General features: G+C 44.9%; 1 protein-coding gene across 3 annotated transcripts; it reads right to left on the reverse strand.

The window, feature by feature from the left end:
- Positions 1-555: 555 nt before the first annotated feature.
- On the reverse strand, positions 556-12,808 carry tspeara (thrombospondin-type laminin G domain and EAR repeats a). Of its 3 annotated transcripts, none has more exons than XM_062528606.1 (12): positions 11,995-12,808; positions 9,027-9,253; positions 8,557-8,783; positions 8,151-8,241; positions 7,889-8,045; positions 7,027-7,158; positions 6,188-6,420; positions 5,086-5,275; positions 4,622-4,854; positions 2,662-2,840; positions 2,210-2,311; positions 556-2,024 (listed from the first exon to the last, which is right to left on the reverse strand). In XM_062528606.1, exons 1-12 carry the CDS (start codon positions 12,086-12,088, stop codon positions 1,868-1,870), a joined length of 2,022 nt encoding a protein of 673 aa, XP_062384590.1. In that variant the 5' UTR covers positions 12,089-12,808; the 3' UTR covers positions 556-1,867. The 3 variants fall into 3 exon arrangements, with proteins under 3 accessions (XP_062384590.1, XP_062384592.1, XP_062384589.1); XM_062528608.1 differs by having other exon boundaries at positions 9,027-9,250; positions 11,995-12,807; XM_062528605.1 differs by having other exon boundaries at positions 9,027-9,379; positions 11,995-12,807.
- Positions 12,809-16,429: the final 3,621 nt, after the last annotated feature.

Here is a 16,429-nt window from a genome sequence, read left to right on the forward strand (position 1 = left end):
TGACATTAGGCGCGTTCAAGTTGGCTGCGCAGCACAAAAACTGCGCAGCACAAGATGCACGTGGTTAAAAATCTGTCCACGATGGTCTAGATGGGCGTGTTTTCGACTCGGCAGTCGGTATCACATGGCCTCAACTTATCGCGGGAGCAAGGCGTGGCCAGGCGGCTGCTCCGCAAAAGAGCAGCCGGTCTGGAGGTACTGCGGAGAGCAGCGGAGCCTAGACCCTGCCTTCATGATGTCAGGTCTTTGCCCTAATTGGCTTTTACATCCCTGACGTGTGTGCAGGTGTTTAGATGCCTCCCCATATCCACAAGAGTCCGTGCGGGTCCGTGCCTCGTGATTCGTCACATGGTCAAGTCTAGACCACGGGAAGTAGAGAGTGTACAACTTCATAGCAGCGTTTGTATCCTTGCCCCTGCTGCCGCCGGCAAATCTCGCTGCTGCAAAAGGTCAACTTGAACGCGCCTATTCTCGCTCATGTAGCCTGGGGTGAACCCATAGGGTGAACCCAGGTGATAAGCGGTCTGATGTTAACAAGGTAGTTCAAATGCACAGTAGGCTAAAAAGTCTTTATTGACCCCACTGAGATCGATAAACCAGCTGTCTGTCATAACCAGTGTAACCATGCATAGGCTAATTATGATAATAGCCTATAGGCCAGCCTAGGCCTAATACAAGTGGAGTAGTCCTCATTCAATCTAAAGTTTGATATTTGGGACTTCATTTCAGCGCAAACATAGTTAATTTGCTTTTATTTACACAGTTAGCTTTTATTTACACACATATAAATAAATTACAGAAATCAAATGTAGGCCTAATGGGATCTGGAAATACCCATCACATGGTGAAATTTAAGATTCTCTGATACGATCCTAGGATGGATGTTGCTATGATGGTATCCAGGATGTTGCTAGGGGATGATATCCAGGATATTGTTGGGATGTTATCCAGGATATTGCTAGGGGACGTAATCAGGATGTTGCTAGGATGGTCAGAATCTTAAGTTGGTGAAATTTCACCATGTGATGGATTTTCCCATCCCAAATGGTAGGCTGTAAAGAGCTTACATAATTAACATCTTGGGAAAGATTTGTGTTTCCAGCATCATACAAATATTATTAGGCCTAGATCATAAACAAAGTCTGTTTCCAGTGTGCTCTCTGAAAAAAAAAAAAAAAAAAAAAAAATCCTGAACTTTATCAAATCATGTCAAACATAGCCTACAGCATTAACCATTTACAATAGCAAATCATTGTTTTTTCATGGATAAGAAAGACCATTATTGTTTTTAGTTCAGGCCATATGCCTATTTTTATTCGCTAGTCACCTGAGTATATTATTCTTCAGTTAGTTACAAATATATCAAAAATGTTCATAATATTTAGCCTTGTTTAGTTCTTGCTCCTCTTGGGCAGGCTAAACATTTTGCTTATGTGTGCATTTTGAACCTCACTTAAAATGTCTAGTCAGTTTCTTCTGATGGTCAGTATGGCAGCTCACTGAAATCGAACATCATTTGTAAGGTACAAGCATCATAAGTAATTACAAACAAAGATGGCAAACCACACAGAGATGCAGAATCTGAGTTTCTGAGCTCCTGGCCTACCAGTGCAGGCAAAGACGCAGTCCCTACGGCAACCCATGAATGGAATATTTTCATTGAACCATTAGCATTCCATAAATCCTCTCTCTGTTTGTCATAACCACATGCATTTGCCCCCCAGGTCTGTCTGCAGGAGTTTAAGAATGACAGCTCTTCTATCTCCTGGAACCTGAAGCAATGACTGTGTCTCCCTGCAAGTGTCATGACTGACTGCATGGGTGAGAGTTACTACGGACACTTTCCCTCCGATGCCTCAATTTGCGCTCAGTTCGTTTTGAGCTTGAAGACTTTGGAGAGCGGCTGTCTGGCACTGGAGTAGATGAGGTACGATTGGCCCTCTGGTGAGGAGAAGAACTCCCAGTCACTGCATCCTATGGTGGGCAACCGGTGTACAGGGATGAAGCCCTCGTAGCCTTGCCACCTGAAGACAGGCGGAAAATAGATATCCATGTGTAACACATCAGGCAATCACACTGCATCAACTCTTTACGAATGGCTATTAAACTGATGAAGACTGAAGACTCATGAGGTGCTTGAGCAATATAGCTTGGTCTGAATTACTGATGAACGAGGATGAAATCTAGAGAGAGCCAGATAATCTCTTACCTGTATATAACACTGTTTAATGAATAGGTTGTTCCATCGTATGAGTTTGCGACCACAAGAAACTTCTCCTCGCCAATGGTGAAGAACTCCCAATCTACAGCACTGGAGAGGAAATACAGAATGCATTCAGTCAGTATGACCAAAACCAAACTCAGATAATGCAATAGAAGGTTGAATAACACAAGAATATGTGGCCCATTTTCTTTTTCTTTTATAACAAGGTTCAAAGCTGAAGGTTACTTTATTAGGTCTGGTCTCCCAAGGGAGAAATTTGTTTCAGATGAAGGGTAAGCTACCACGGCCACAATACAGTGGCAGCTTACCCTTTATCTGAAACAAAAATAAAATGTAAAAAAAATGGGCCACATTCTTTTAAAAAACATCACAGGACATAGCACATATGTTTACATAGAGTAAATAGAAAATACATTATGAATGTAACAATGCCTCACCTGTAGGTTCCAATGTTCTGAAACGCAAGGAACATCTGGGTGGCCATGTCCAGCTCATATATGGTGGAGTTAATGGCATAGAGGCTTGGGCGTTTGTCATATAACATATGTCCATTGGCCACCGCCAGGAAATACCTGTCTCCAATGCGAAACATCTCCCAGTCTGTCGCCCCAAGAGTCTGTATGGACAAAGGCAATCTCTACTGAAGGCAGCTCAAGAATAGATGTCTACAAGAACATTGGTATGCCTCTTAAATGGTAACAGCAGTTACCAGTTGCAGCAGTTGATATCATTTGACATTCAACATCATCAAATTTGACGTGTCATTAATGCAAATCAATTTTAAAGCTAGCTTAGTTACTGCAAATACAAGTTGTAGCTCTTCTGTCGCCCCGAGCAAAACAACATCACTGCTGGGAACATGAATGAAGGTTTAGAAGGTTCAAGGTGGCGTATGAGGGAAAGATTCTACCTTTCATGTGTAGATAACAAGCAAATGACTGCACCATATACATCAACAGTGATGAAATCACCTTTTTCATCAAAGGTGGGTGGCTCTTACCTCACCTCTTACAAACCATGCAACTCAGCTCAACTCATCACAACGATGTATGAACATGATTTTTATGAGGGGCAAGGGGAAAATCTGACGTTTAATCACACAGTTTGAAGATTAAGTAAGCCCCTAAATAGTATATATCAAGGGGGTAGTAAAATCCCCCCCCCCCCCTCAATGTGTCTTTTCATATTTTGAGGGAGGCACAGATGTGCACCGGGGAGTTTCCCCCAGCCATAGCATCACACATCTCCACACACAGTCTCTCACGTACACACACACACACTGCCCAGCTGCTTTGTTGACATGCATGATAGGAGTGAGTAGCAGAACTGCGACCATCAATCAAGCTCCTCTTCAGCACGTCACATTTAAATAAAGGAACACGGCTATTTTTAGCCGTCCGTTTCCGTCTCGTACTGTCAGGTGCAGTCGGTGATCTGTCAGAACTGATTTCTACTTTGGTTACCTTCCAGGCCCCTCTGGCATTTCTCTCAGACAGACAGATAGACAGACAGACAGCGATCTGAACTGTATTTCAGACTGTACCTCACAATATCAGGCAAGAATCACTGGCAACCACAGTTTTGGCATGGCACAGGAACAAGGAGGCATATAGCCTATATGTTTGTTGTTGGTTATAGCATCACTACAGGCAGAGCTGAATCATCATTGATGAAAAGTTGAAACAATTTAACTAATAAAGTCAGCTCCACCTCCTCTCTCTCTGCTGGTTGCTGATGTACCTCAGCCCTGTACTTATACTGATGCAAGCCTTTGGAAGGTGCCCCATGGCGCTTTTGTGGTAACAGGTGTCTCGGGCACGGGCGGCTGTCTGTGGTTTGGCAGCATTAGCCGGGAAACACCTTGTGTGAGGCCGCATCATCTCTCAAAGCACAACTCAGCAGTGGTGGCTCAGTGTTCATTTCAGACTGTCAGGTTAAGCTAGCGTCAGAGTGATTCTACTCTAGCGGTATTAAAGCAATACTAAGCATTAGGAGCAGAGAAGTAGGTAATTGGTGGAATTTCTGAAAGGTATTGTGAGGATGTTCTCAACGTTTTGCAACTTCCATCGTCATCTACCAGGGATTAGTCTCAGATAAGTATTAGTCTTTTGTCAGATAAGTATTAGTCTTTGAGACTGTGAGTGAAGCTTTTGTTATGTGGATCGGAGAGGCTTGACTCCAAATTATGCCCTGATCCACCTCTGACACACAGCAGCTCATTCACTGCAAGATAAACCACACTCCTAAACTTGAGTCTTCAGATTGATAACTGATTGATTCGCATACTATACTAAACTGTACAAGATATGGCTGAATGCTCAAAAACGATCACTCCTATTTGACTGGTTTGTTCATAATGACTCACTAAACACACAGTACAGAGCTGTGACAGCTTACCCGTATGGTCTGGAAGGGCTGAAATCCTCCTTGAAGCCAGATGTATATGGTGGAGTCAATGTAGGTGGATATACCATCAAAAGCATTGGCTACTGCCAGGAAATGGTATGGACCAATGGTGAAGAACTCCCAGTCGTAGGCCCCTGAAGTCAAGAGGGTCTGGTTCACCTCGAAGGCCTTGGTGCCTGGGTTCCACTTGTAGATAACACTGTTGATGTTGTGTTCTCCATTGGCTGAAATAAGAGAATAAGAGTTGGCATGTCCCAGCAGCAGCCAATGAAAAACAATATAATTTATCATTTATCTGCTGGACAAAACAATCTGAAATGTATTGAAATCAGCAGAGAATATTCAAACAACTGTTTTGAGCTTATGTTAGTATGATGAAATTGGCCAGTAAAGCTAACCATTATGACGACCTGGATGTCTAGGATGGATGTGATTGGCTGATGTCATGTTTGTACCTCTCCTGTGATTGGCCACAGCCAGGAAGGACTCATCGTTGATCTGGAAAGCTTCCCAGTCTCGAGCGCTGTGGGTCTCCAGGGTCTGGTAACGCACAAACTTGAGTTTCTTCAAGCTCCACTTGTAGATGATGGAGACCTCCTTCCATCCCTCCACGGGTCCTTTTGAATTTGACACAGCCAAGAACACCTGACACAAAAGACAGAAATGTAGCCTTCAGTGAAAAAAACAGTAAATGACATTTGACATTGACAAATAGTCCCAGCAGTTGACTCAGTAAAACTAATTAAGCTCACACATCCTGAGTGTATTACAGACATGAATGATTGATGGGGGTGATTCATCACCAGTGGAGGTGACATATCAGATTTGATTCTTAATTTAAGTGATTTATGCTTGTAATTTGAATTTCTTGAATTTCCCCTTAGGGCTCAATAAAGTATCAGTAATCTATATCTATCTATCTTGTAGGGCATTTAGGAGAAGATTACTGGATTCTTGTGTTGTTAGGACTTGAACGAACAGCATAGAATCTCTCCATGCAAATCTAATCTCATAAGGATATCATGAGAACACTTCAGGTCAAGCAGTATGTGACAGATGTTTTCACCAGTTTAATCTGTCACCCACAAAAATTGATTCTCCGCAGATACTACCGTAATGTTCTGCGTATTACCTGCATCATGTATAATCTGCAAGACCATTAACCACAGTGCCCAATAACCCAATGAATCGGAATCATCAAAGAAGAATGAAGGAAAGAAATGCATTCCCATATATCACCAACTTTCATTTAAACCTCCATCATGTTCCTCAAGATGTGGAAAAGTGCAATGACCCAGCCCATATAATATGCTTGATAACCTTGCACTGTGTCAATAAATTAGCAAATATGGGTGATGATGATGTGGTTGTTGCCACGACAAAACATTTTATGGTTTACAAGTAGCCCTCAGAATCATCATTATGCCAGAGGTTGCTTATGTGTGGGTGTGTGTGTGTTTGCACGTGAATGCTCAAAGAAAATAAACCCAATGACCTTGGAGTCATTAGCATCAAGGTCATACTCCACTAGTTGATCTTCAGAAACTCCAAGCCCACCTTTTTCCCCACAGTGAAGTGCTTCCAGGCCACGGCCTCGCAGGTGCTGATGTTCTGGTAGAGTTGGAAGCGTCCATCGGTCCACTTGTAGATGCCTGAGCCGGGTCTCGTGGAGCGGTGAGCCATGGCGGCAAACAGACCCACGGAGGGCACCTGGAACACCTCGATGTCATACGTCTCTGAGCTGGTGAAGACGTCCTGGTGATCATCCACATAGTCTAGACGCTGTTTCTCTGTAGACACAACACATGTCTGTTGGGGTGATCCCTTTATATTCAAACATACAGTAGGTGATCAAATCAGTGCTTCAATCATTTATTGAACAGGTTCTTGTCTCAGCTTCACCGCCATTATCTCTCTATTGGTCCTCTGTGGCAATATTAACAGTGGATGTGCCTTATGTACCTTGCCACATTCTACATGGACTCCATGGCAAACATACACAAGAAACATCGATCATCAACCCCCAGCTCAAGCCAAGTGCCTTATTACAATATATTACATTTGGCTGATGCTTTTCACCAAAAGCGACTTACAACATGGTAAACAGTTTAAGCCTTTTAAAGCAATTCTCACAACAATTCTATGAACATTTTTAGAAAGGTAGAGTGCAACAAGTATAAGTGCATCAGTGAGTGCTGTTTTTAAACAAGTGTCAGTTAGTCAGGTGGCAAGTCTAAGATTAGCAAGAGTAGTTGTAAGTAGTGATACGAGAGGAGATATTCTCTGAAGGGCCTTATCCAACATTGTAGGATGAAGGTGGCAATCATGAATCTCTATGTTATTTTTTGCTATTCTATTCATCTATTCAGCAACTCTGGCCTATCCTGGACACCAACCTTGCAGCATAGGAAGCCAGGAGGCTCCATCACACAGGAAGAGGCCTCTCTTCAGGGTGTCAAACCAGAGCTGACCCCTCTCCGTCGCCGTGCAGGACGGGCGTGACCCCAGGGTGACCCGCACCTCCGACTCTGTCAAGGAGAAAAAGGTGTGTTAGAGCATTCGGTACTATTCACAATCTTTTGAATATAGAAAGCATAAATCAATTCCATAGATCAACTGATATATAAACATAATACTAAAATATATCATAGACATGTGTCATTGTACATAAATTGTTTATAGACAAACATTTGGAACATCTAACCCACTGATATTCACATACAATGACACAAAGATGAAATACTGTAAGCATGATCACTATACACATAGGGTGTGCATATAGGAATGTCAAGCCAACACTGTAGGCTACCCTGGTCTTACACTGTAAATACACATATCTTGGTGAAATCTCTTATCTAATTTCACAAAAAAACCCTGTCAAAGATCAAAGTCTAGGCATAGCGGGGGAAGTATTAAATAAACATTCATTAAATGATTGATAGGTATCACAAAACACATATCCCGCAAATTTGACTTTTTTCATCTCTTATACCCATCAATAAGACAGGGCCGTTCATACCCAGAACAATTATAACCATAATGGAAATAAATGATCACTTTGTCTTATATGAATGACAACGAGTGATTTTGAGAATGATAAAGAGCTAACAGCCAATCAGAATCTATAAAATTGTAGCCATCACATTCATCAACACGGGGAGAGTCTTTCTTTATTTATATTACATTTATATATATTATAGTTATGTTTGTAGCTATCATTCCTGGTGTGAACACTCCACTCTCAGCTTGTCCACTCACCGTATGGAGGCGAGAGAACGTCGTTTCCTGGCAGTGGCACAGGTAGTTGGCCCAGGGCTGCAGGGACAGCCAGCTCTGCCAGCCGGGGGTTTGAGGAGGGGCAGATCCGCGTGATGGCATCAGAACCGGGCAAGAGCACCAGCTGACGCAGTAAACCCTGGGATGAGCAGTTAACAGCGTCAGGGAAGTGATCAGGTAAAGACTTTTTAGTGTAGTACTGTCATGTGTGAGCGTGCGCTCCAAGGGAGCGAGAGGTCTTTACCGAAAACAGTCCTTTCCAGCGCTTCCGGTTGCCGACATAGATCCTGGAGCCGCTTGTGTTGAGGTCTGCAGGGAATGGCTTCTTAAGAACCCTATAACACAGACAGACACACACCCACACACCCACCCACCCACCCACCCACACACACACACACACACACACACACACACACACACACACACATACACATACACATACACACACACACACACACACACACACACACACACACACACACACACACACACAGATAGAGAATCAGAACTGCTCTCAGGCTTGTTTAATATACAGTGTTTTTGTAAGATGACTGTTTAAATTGTTTCCGAAAAGACTTGATGTTGATGTTGCTATTCAGTTTAAAATGTGATTGCATTTGATCCCAGGCGATTATCTCGCCCACACTCACAGCTCTAGAGCCGTTCCACAGTCTATGGTCAGCGTGGCATGCTGCCCGCTCAGAGCCAACACCAGTGTGTGCCACTGCCCGTCGGCCAGATGCACGTTCCGGAAGCTCAGCCTCTCCTTGACCTCTGACCCCTGGTAGAGGAAGTGGAGATGCTCCTTGGAGAACTTCAGCCCCAACAGGAGCTGGTTGCCATCGCCCCTCACCAAGGAAAAGATGTACTCGCTCGTCTGAGGGAACGGCAGAGACAGGAGAGAGAAGGACAACGCATTGATTTGGTCCTAAAGATGATTTGCACACAGCCAAGATAATAATGGCCAATAAACCCCAACATTCTTATACATTTGCAGCTGTGGGTTGTTGGAGTCTGTTGGTGTTTGTTGGGGCAGCGTGGAAGGACCTTCACTTTACAGAGGAATGAGTTAGACTACACAGTGCAGCCATGGGGAGTTCCTTTAACACTTCAGACTCACCTTCGGTGTGATGCGATCCACCTTCATTGTCACGACGACAGAAAACTCGGAGGGGAAGTTCTGACAGTTGACAAAGATCTGCGACGCGGAGAAGCCGAGGGCCCGCAGCGGACCGGACAGCTGGACCCCTCGCACCCCTCCGTCCTGGAGCAGCCGCACCCCTGCGCTGGCGGCCGGGCCTCCCTGCGGGAGCACGCGGGACAGGAAGTCCAGGGGCAGCAGGTCTGCTGGGGCAGGAGACGAGTCCTTTATCTCTACATGACTTCCTCCCCGCGTCACCTCTTCCTCCACCATCTCTACTGATGCTGCCGCCCCTTTAGCTAGTCTACCCGCGCGGCCTGAACCGCCGTGCTCTTCAGGCCAACAAAAGAGAAACAACGAAATGCGCTTACTTTAGCTAAACAACAAAAACAAACACCTGAAGAATCAATTATACATAACATAACATATACATTAAGTCACATAATTCTCTTGACCTTTCTAATACAGAGTCTGATGTGATAATATCTTAAAATAATCTAACCTAAACAAATATAAAGCAATCTGATACATGCGCTCATAAAGATATGCTACTGTTATAGGGCATTATGGTGTGGAGGAGGTAGCTTGCACTGGTTGTCAGACTGCTTTCGATTTGGCTCGGGCACTTAATGAGGCCTAATCATCCAAATCTTGTAAGAAGCAGTGCCCTTTACACATCAAAAACCCAGAGATGGGGATGTCCCGATAAGTGCTCCTTTCATCTGGGAGTCTGTGAAGGATTCAAAAGCTTTCAGGATTTTATGGCCCTTCATTCATGTGTCAGTGTGTGCAGAGGGGGACATCAGACCCTGTATCTCTCTTTCCATTCATGCAAATGGACCGCTATGCAAAACACAGCGATGAAGAGGGGATTAAGTAAAGAGAGTGGAGGGAAAGAGAGAGTGATGAACATGGGAGAGAAGGGAAAGATGAAGAGAGTGTTGCATAAAAATGAGAGAGCTGAACAGACAAGAGAGGAGGAAAGAGACATGGAATAAGGGAAGAGGAGTAAAGAGGGGGATGAACAGAGAAAGAGGAGAGAGCTGAAGAGTGGAGAGAGGAGAGATGGAAGGAGGAGAGGACGGATTAGAAAACAGTGAGCATAAGACATGACTGGAAAAGTGTTATCATGAGTTTGTAAAGGTTTAGGCTGGCTGTTCAAATCACTTAAACCTCTAAAACCAAAGTGTGTGTGTGTGTGTGTGTGTGTGTCTGTGTCTGTGTGTGTGTGTGTATTTGGTGGCAGGGGGAAAGGAATTAAGAGTTCAGGGGTATTCTAACTGAAACTTGTAACTGGGAAATGCAACTGGGAACACAGTTTAAGACTGGGAGGCACCATAAACATGATGAACGTGAACGTGGTAAAATACTTGTAATCTAACTCATTCTTCAGTAGTGCCCCAAGACAAGCATATTATACATCTAATGTGAGACTCTATTTAATTAAGTCCATTAGTGCTATTTTTAAACTCATAAGAAGACAACACACTTGCTGTCATTTACACCCTTTGAGTTCCTCTCAAAGCAGATCTGTCTGTTGTTAGTAGAGACTGATTTAATGAGTGGATATGAATCTGTGGTCAAAGTGTTAGATTTATATCTGTTTCCTTCCACAGTATATCAAAGTGTGTCTGGAGGTGGGGAAGACCCAAATGGATTAAGTTTCAAAGGCAACGAGGATATTCGCCAGACACAATGTTGGGGGTTGGTAACCCGTTCCTGAAAACTTGAGTTTAAACAACTTGATAGGCCATAGGGAATGCAATGCGCATTTGTAAGGATGTTACGTTGCTGAAAGCTGAAATCGGCTGTCTCTGTGGTATATGGCGCATGGTCTTTCTGTTGTACAAGTGGGTGAAAACGATTGTCCACGCTAATGCATATATCTCTCAGTGGAATGCAGCCCAGAGGGTGTTCCCGAGGTTTTAGCAACACTTCATAATCAAGTGATCACCACCATTAGGGGGATCCCGCTGTGAGGGAGGGCGCAAAACGCCCCTCACACACCCACCCCGAGCCCCCTCCTGCACCACCCCCCACCTCTGGTAACCCCGGGGCAGTTGTGAGAAGCAACCCCCCCCCCGACCCCCCCAAACTCACTTCCTGCTGCTGTGGTAACCCCAGCCCATAATATCTTCTCCCCTCTATTCAGAGTTTATAACTATCCCTACACCCTAGAACCATACCACACTAACCCCCTAAAGAGTCTAACATTATAGTCATTGTGCTGTCTAAATGCCATTGCATGGCAATGATATAATAATATGTATGTCGATGTACAGTATACAGTATTTGCAATGCATGTCCCCATTCATCAAGTCTGCAGATCTCTTGCTTAATCTCACCTCATTGTAGAACTATAGACTGATTTTTGAGGCGATTCCAGTTCAATTTAAATGTTTATTTCTATAAATTCTATGAATAGTTTACAAGGATGGACTTTTGAGCATGCCTGCCATGTTTCAGTGTTTGCAGGATGAATCTGGTTGGTCGGCTAATCTGGCTTTAGGGACACCTCTACCTCAAATGGCACTCGGAATCACCCACATCCTCAACTCCTAATCTTCAGGAGGATGTGAGGCTCCGAGCAAAGATAAACAATCATTTGAACAGGACCTAACCTTATCTAATGTGGGGGATTTTATGGGCGAGGAAACAAGAGTTATGCCTGCAATATGGATGTCCAGGCACTGGGTTAAGTAAATAGGAAAATCAAGCCGTAATAAGAACGCATCCTAATAGATCACATTAATACTGTCCCACACAATTCAACTTCTCTGTGAGATATAACAAATTGTGATGAGGTTTTTTTTTTTTTGGTCAACGCAGCTCTTTCGTCACACATGGAAAAAAATGAATATCCTCGAGGCATTTGAAAGATGACCCAAAGTAACATAGCAACAGAGGATGAGGGGGGGGGGGGATGAAAATAAAATAGATAACTTACCTGTGCACGGTCTCCATGGCGCAGCACCGAGCGCAACATCACCCGGAAACAAGAGAAGAGTCAGGGAGATCATCAACCCCTGCGGCCCCATCATTTGGGCAGCTCTCTGCGGGTCCGTTCTCCCCAAAGATCCCTCAGAACCGCTGCTAAAACTCCTAATAAGTCCAATAGTAACTTCGCCTCTCAGCACCGTGACATCTAATTTGCCAAGAATGTTCCAGAAGTGGAGGTTGTCGTTTGTTTGTTTTGTTTCGTTGTGCCACCGCAGGTGAGCAATAGCCCTTGTCACGTTGACCCCTCAACAGATCAAAAAACGATTCAGAGAAAGACAGACAAACTCACATCTTCACTTGTGCATCTAACTTGTAGTCCCTGAAAAACTCTGATGATCCTCTCAAGTGGCCCTCTGGTCACGCTTCGGACCTACTGAGGACGGAGGACAATCGGCTCACAGAGGGACAACATGGTGCGTTGGGAGTCCACTGAAGCTCTGTGTGGTGGTCCCTCCGGTAGAAGTGTCCAGCACTAATCATTAACTGGCCTGTCAATGATCGCTGGCGACAGGACGGGCCACTGTAGAGGGACCGAGTGCCTCCGAGGTCTCTTCTCGTCCACTTCTCTGACAGCTGTCACAAAGTGCTTCTGTCCAGTCTTCCGTCCGGCAGATGTGTACTTACAGTCAGGGGAGCATCATGAGGTTTCCACTGACCCCTTCTTGAAGTTTATTAGAGCTTAAGGGAAAGAGACAGAGAAAGAAAGAGAGAGAGAGTAGGGAGAGAGAGAGAGAGAGACTGCACTAGTTGACTCTGGAGAGATGAGAGAGATGTGAGCCAAGGGAGGAGGGAGTCAGGTATTTAGACAGACATTTAAATGAGCGTAGGCAGGAGAGGTGGGGTTGTGGAGAGGGAGGAAAGAGAGAGAGAGAGATAAATAGAGATAGGGAGGAGGAGGGATATACAGAGATAGGAGGATGTGTGAGTGAGTGAGGGAGAGAGCAGAGGGAAAGAGAAGGGAAGAGAAAGAGAAAAGAGAGCAGGAAGGATGGAGAGGGGGAGGAGGGGAGTAAGAGCGTTTCATCAGGTGGGATTCAAAAGCTTAGCGAGTTCCCCCCCCCCACAAACCCTGATGGGAGGAGTTGGCTGGTTCGACCTGTTGTCTGTCCTCACGGTGAACTACCGGCAGAGTCGGAGTCTACTGCTCAGGCTGCCTGAGGGCCACTCTTCTCTGGAAGAGATGCTCTGTGGTCTGGCGCAGTCGCAGGATCACCTGCCGCTCTCCGCCACAGCACGACAACACAGCGCTCAAACTCTCTAACAGATGTCCTTTCTCCCTCTCTCACACTTTCTCCTTCTCCACGTATACCTCTGGTCTTTGCAGTAGTGTCAGTCTGAGTATCGTTCTAGTGGAGCAACTTGGGGTTAAGTGCCTTACTCAGGGCCACAATAGCGGAAAAGAATTCCCAACATTCCGGTGTTTCATTTGGAAGCCCAGATCCCTATAACGACTAGACCACCCCATGCTCTGTGCTCCTTGCAATGTGTCAGTCCTGAAGGGTCACATCCCCTGCGCTACGTTTTGGTCAAACTCTCTTGTCCTCTCTTGCACTCCATGCAATGTGTGTCGCTCCTCCACATTCCAGAACAACATTCTAATCCACAGGGGTGCAACACTCCTGGGTGACCAATGTCTTGTCCTGAATATGTGTTTTTTTGTAGTTGTAGTTTTATAATTTATAGTTTTATCAGCACTAACTAGTATAAACCAGAAATTAGAATGGAATTAGAAACTTGAATGTAGTCTTTGGTGTCAGCTATTTGGTATTAAGGAAAATAACAAACGTTAGCAATGAGAAAAGATCTTACACAGATACTGTATAAATATTCACCTAATTTTTTTCAAGAAAAGGACTAAATTGGTTTTCATTTATGATCACTTGTAGTGTCAGAGTCAGTTTCTGACAAGCCTCTGTCAAACCTAACCAAACACTGAGTCTCGGGTCAGAAGCCATTGGAGATGTTGACTGTGTTTACTGCAGGTGTGGCCAAGTACACACTATACACACTTACATAAACCTCCATGCCCCCCCCCCCAACCCTCACACATCACCTCTCATCGCGAGCGTGCCGTCCTTTGCTAATCGCAGGTCAGTGCATTAGCAAGCAGGCTAGCAGAGAAAAGTACAGGGAGGCGTACTGCACAGCTGACCTCTCTTTAGTGGAATGCCACTGCCCCATTACAGCTCTTGGGCTTCAAAGCAGTCACGTCAGGCACTTCCATTAGCTACATCATCTGTGGGACTACAAAAACATACACAATTGAGCACTACACTCCACTTCCCCCAACCTCAAGGATTCCTCTCGTGTGCCTCTTCAGTGATTGTGGTGTGTGTGTGTGTGTGTGTGTGACAAAGAGAAAAAGAGAGAGAGAGAGAGACTGAGTAAGTTTGCGTGTCAGAGAGAAAGCAAGAGAGGAGGAAAACAAAAAACAAACAAAAAAAAGAGTGATACACCTACCCCCAACCTCAAGCATTCCTCTCTTTGTGTGTGTGTGTGTGTGTGTGTGTGTGTGTGAATGATACAGAGGGAGAGAGATAGAGTGTGTATGTGTGTGTGTGTGTGTGTGTGTGTGTGTGTCTCAGAGGAAAAAAGAGAGGAGGTAAACAAAAACTAAAAGAAAGATACACCTTCCTCCAACTCAAAGGATTCCTCTCGAGTGTGCGAGAGAGCATTTTTGCGTGTGAGTCAAAGAGAAAAAAAACAAAAACAAAAACAAAAACAACAAACACAGAGCACTGCACCTCCCACCTTCCCCCAACCCCGAGGACTCCTCTCCTCTCCTCTCCTCTCCTCTCCTCTCCTCTCCTCTTCTCTCCTGTCGCCCTGCTTTCATGTCCGGTAGGCGGGTGGCCCCGGAGACGAGCAGTGCGCGAGCTTATCCCTTCATAATGGGAGTCAGGGAGTTCTGCTGTGGCCTTCACAGGGGGGGATTCCATGGATGCTTAATCCCCCAGAACAGGGAAGTGGTGGCACTGCTTTGCCTTCCGACTGTGATCCCCCGTGTCGTCTCATTTACCTGTTGGTGTGTGGGCCGGGGGAGCCCTGTGCAAGGCGTATCATAAAAGGACGGGAGGCCCAGGTAGACGGGGGCGAGGTAATCCCTCAGGTCAATCAAAAAGGGCTACCACCTGCCTGTGCACCAGAACAAAAGTAGGAAGAGTCAAATGGGTGAACTACCAAACTGTGTCGGAGTTCAATGACTAGATCAGTTCTTTTAAAAGAACTTGTGGGACATGAGACTCAGGTTCTAGGTGATCAACGCCCCAACTCAAGAGAGGAGCGCTCGCTAGGTGCACTGAAGTCTCTGCTGAAGTTCTTTGAAAGCTGCTAAGCCGTGTTTGTGCGCTAGGTCTGTCCCTGAGGCTGAAGCAGGCTTTGATTTCTGTTTGCGTTTCATTATCAGTGAGACTGAAGTATCAGACATGTTTGGACAGGGAAACGGGCTATCCCAGAGCCTCACTGTGCCTCTCTCTCTCAAACACACACACACACACACACACACTACACTGTCATTAGGCTTCTGCAATAACAAAGTGAACAACTTAGTCCGACAGCTGATAAGATACAGCACAGGTGAGTCTTGCTGTTTCAGAAGTTCCTATGGATTATGATCACATTCTGATTCTTTGCGAAACTTAAGGGTGCCATACAAATTTAGTGTAATTGAGATCTAAGACTGGGTTGTTCATACTGGGGATTTGTGTATGGGCTTGCAGGTCAGATAAGGGAGAGAGCAGAAGCGAGGTTCAGTGGAAAAGTAGATGTGTGTGTGTGTGTGTGTTCCTGTGCGGAGGAGGTGATCAGAGGCTATACGTCGACACTGTTTTCTTAGCGTCGGCGGCGCTAAGCAGTGCGGGGGCTTAAATGGGAACCGACAGGCAACTTTGTCCGGATCTGCTAACAGGAGCCATTTCCTTCTTTTTATATTTGACAATGAGCCTGTCGTCACAGCCAATACCTGTGGCTCCACACACTTTAAACGTCTCAAGGTTCCCATTATTGTTCCTTAATGAGGGTTGATAAATGTCTAACAAGTATTACAATTAGGCTCCTACACTTTGATGGTTTGGTCTACTTATCATTTATATGCAAAATTGCTTGAAAAGTAACTATAAAATACGGATCTAGATGAAGTGGTTAAATGTCAACCTGGACGGAAGAAGAGCAGGAAACGATTACACCAGAGGAAAACTCTTGGTCTGCCAATAAAAATATGGAAGTCAAACCACAACCTCATGTCTGCTCCTACACACCTGACCTTTGCCAGAAAACACTTTTGTGAATGACAGTCTGGTAAGGGCAACCCCAGAACCATTTCAAAAACTCGGTTGTTAAATTACAACTACTGAACAAATTCTTTTTCTTGAACTGCGAAAATA

Source organism: Sardina pilchardus, chromosome 23 (assembly GCF_963854185.1).
Source record: "Sardina pilchardus chromosome 23, fSarPil1.1, whole genome shotgun sequence".
NCBI classification, from domain to species: domain Eukaryota; kingdom Metazoa; phylum Chordata; class Actinopteri; order Clupeiformes; family Clupeidae; genus Sardina; species Sardina pilchardus.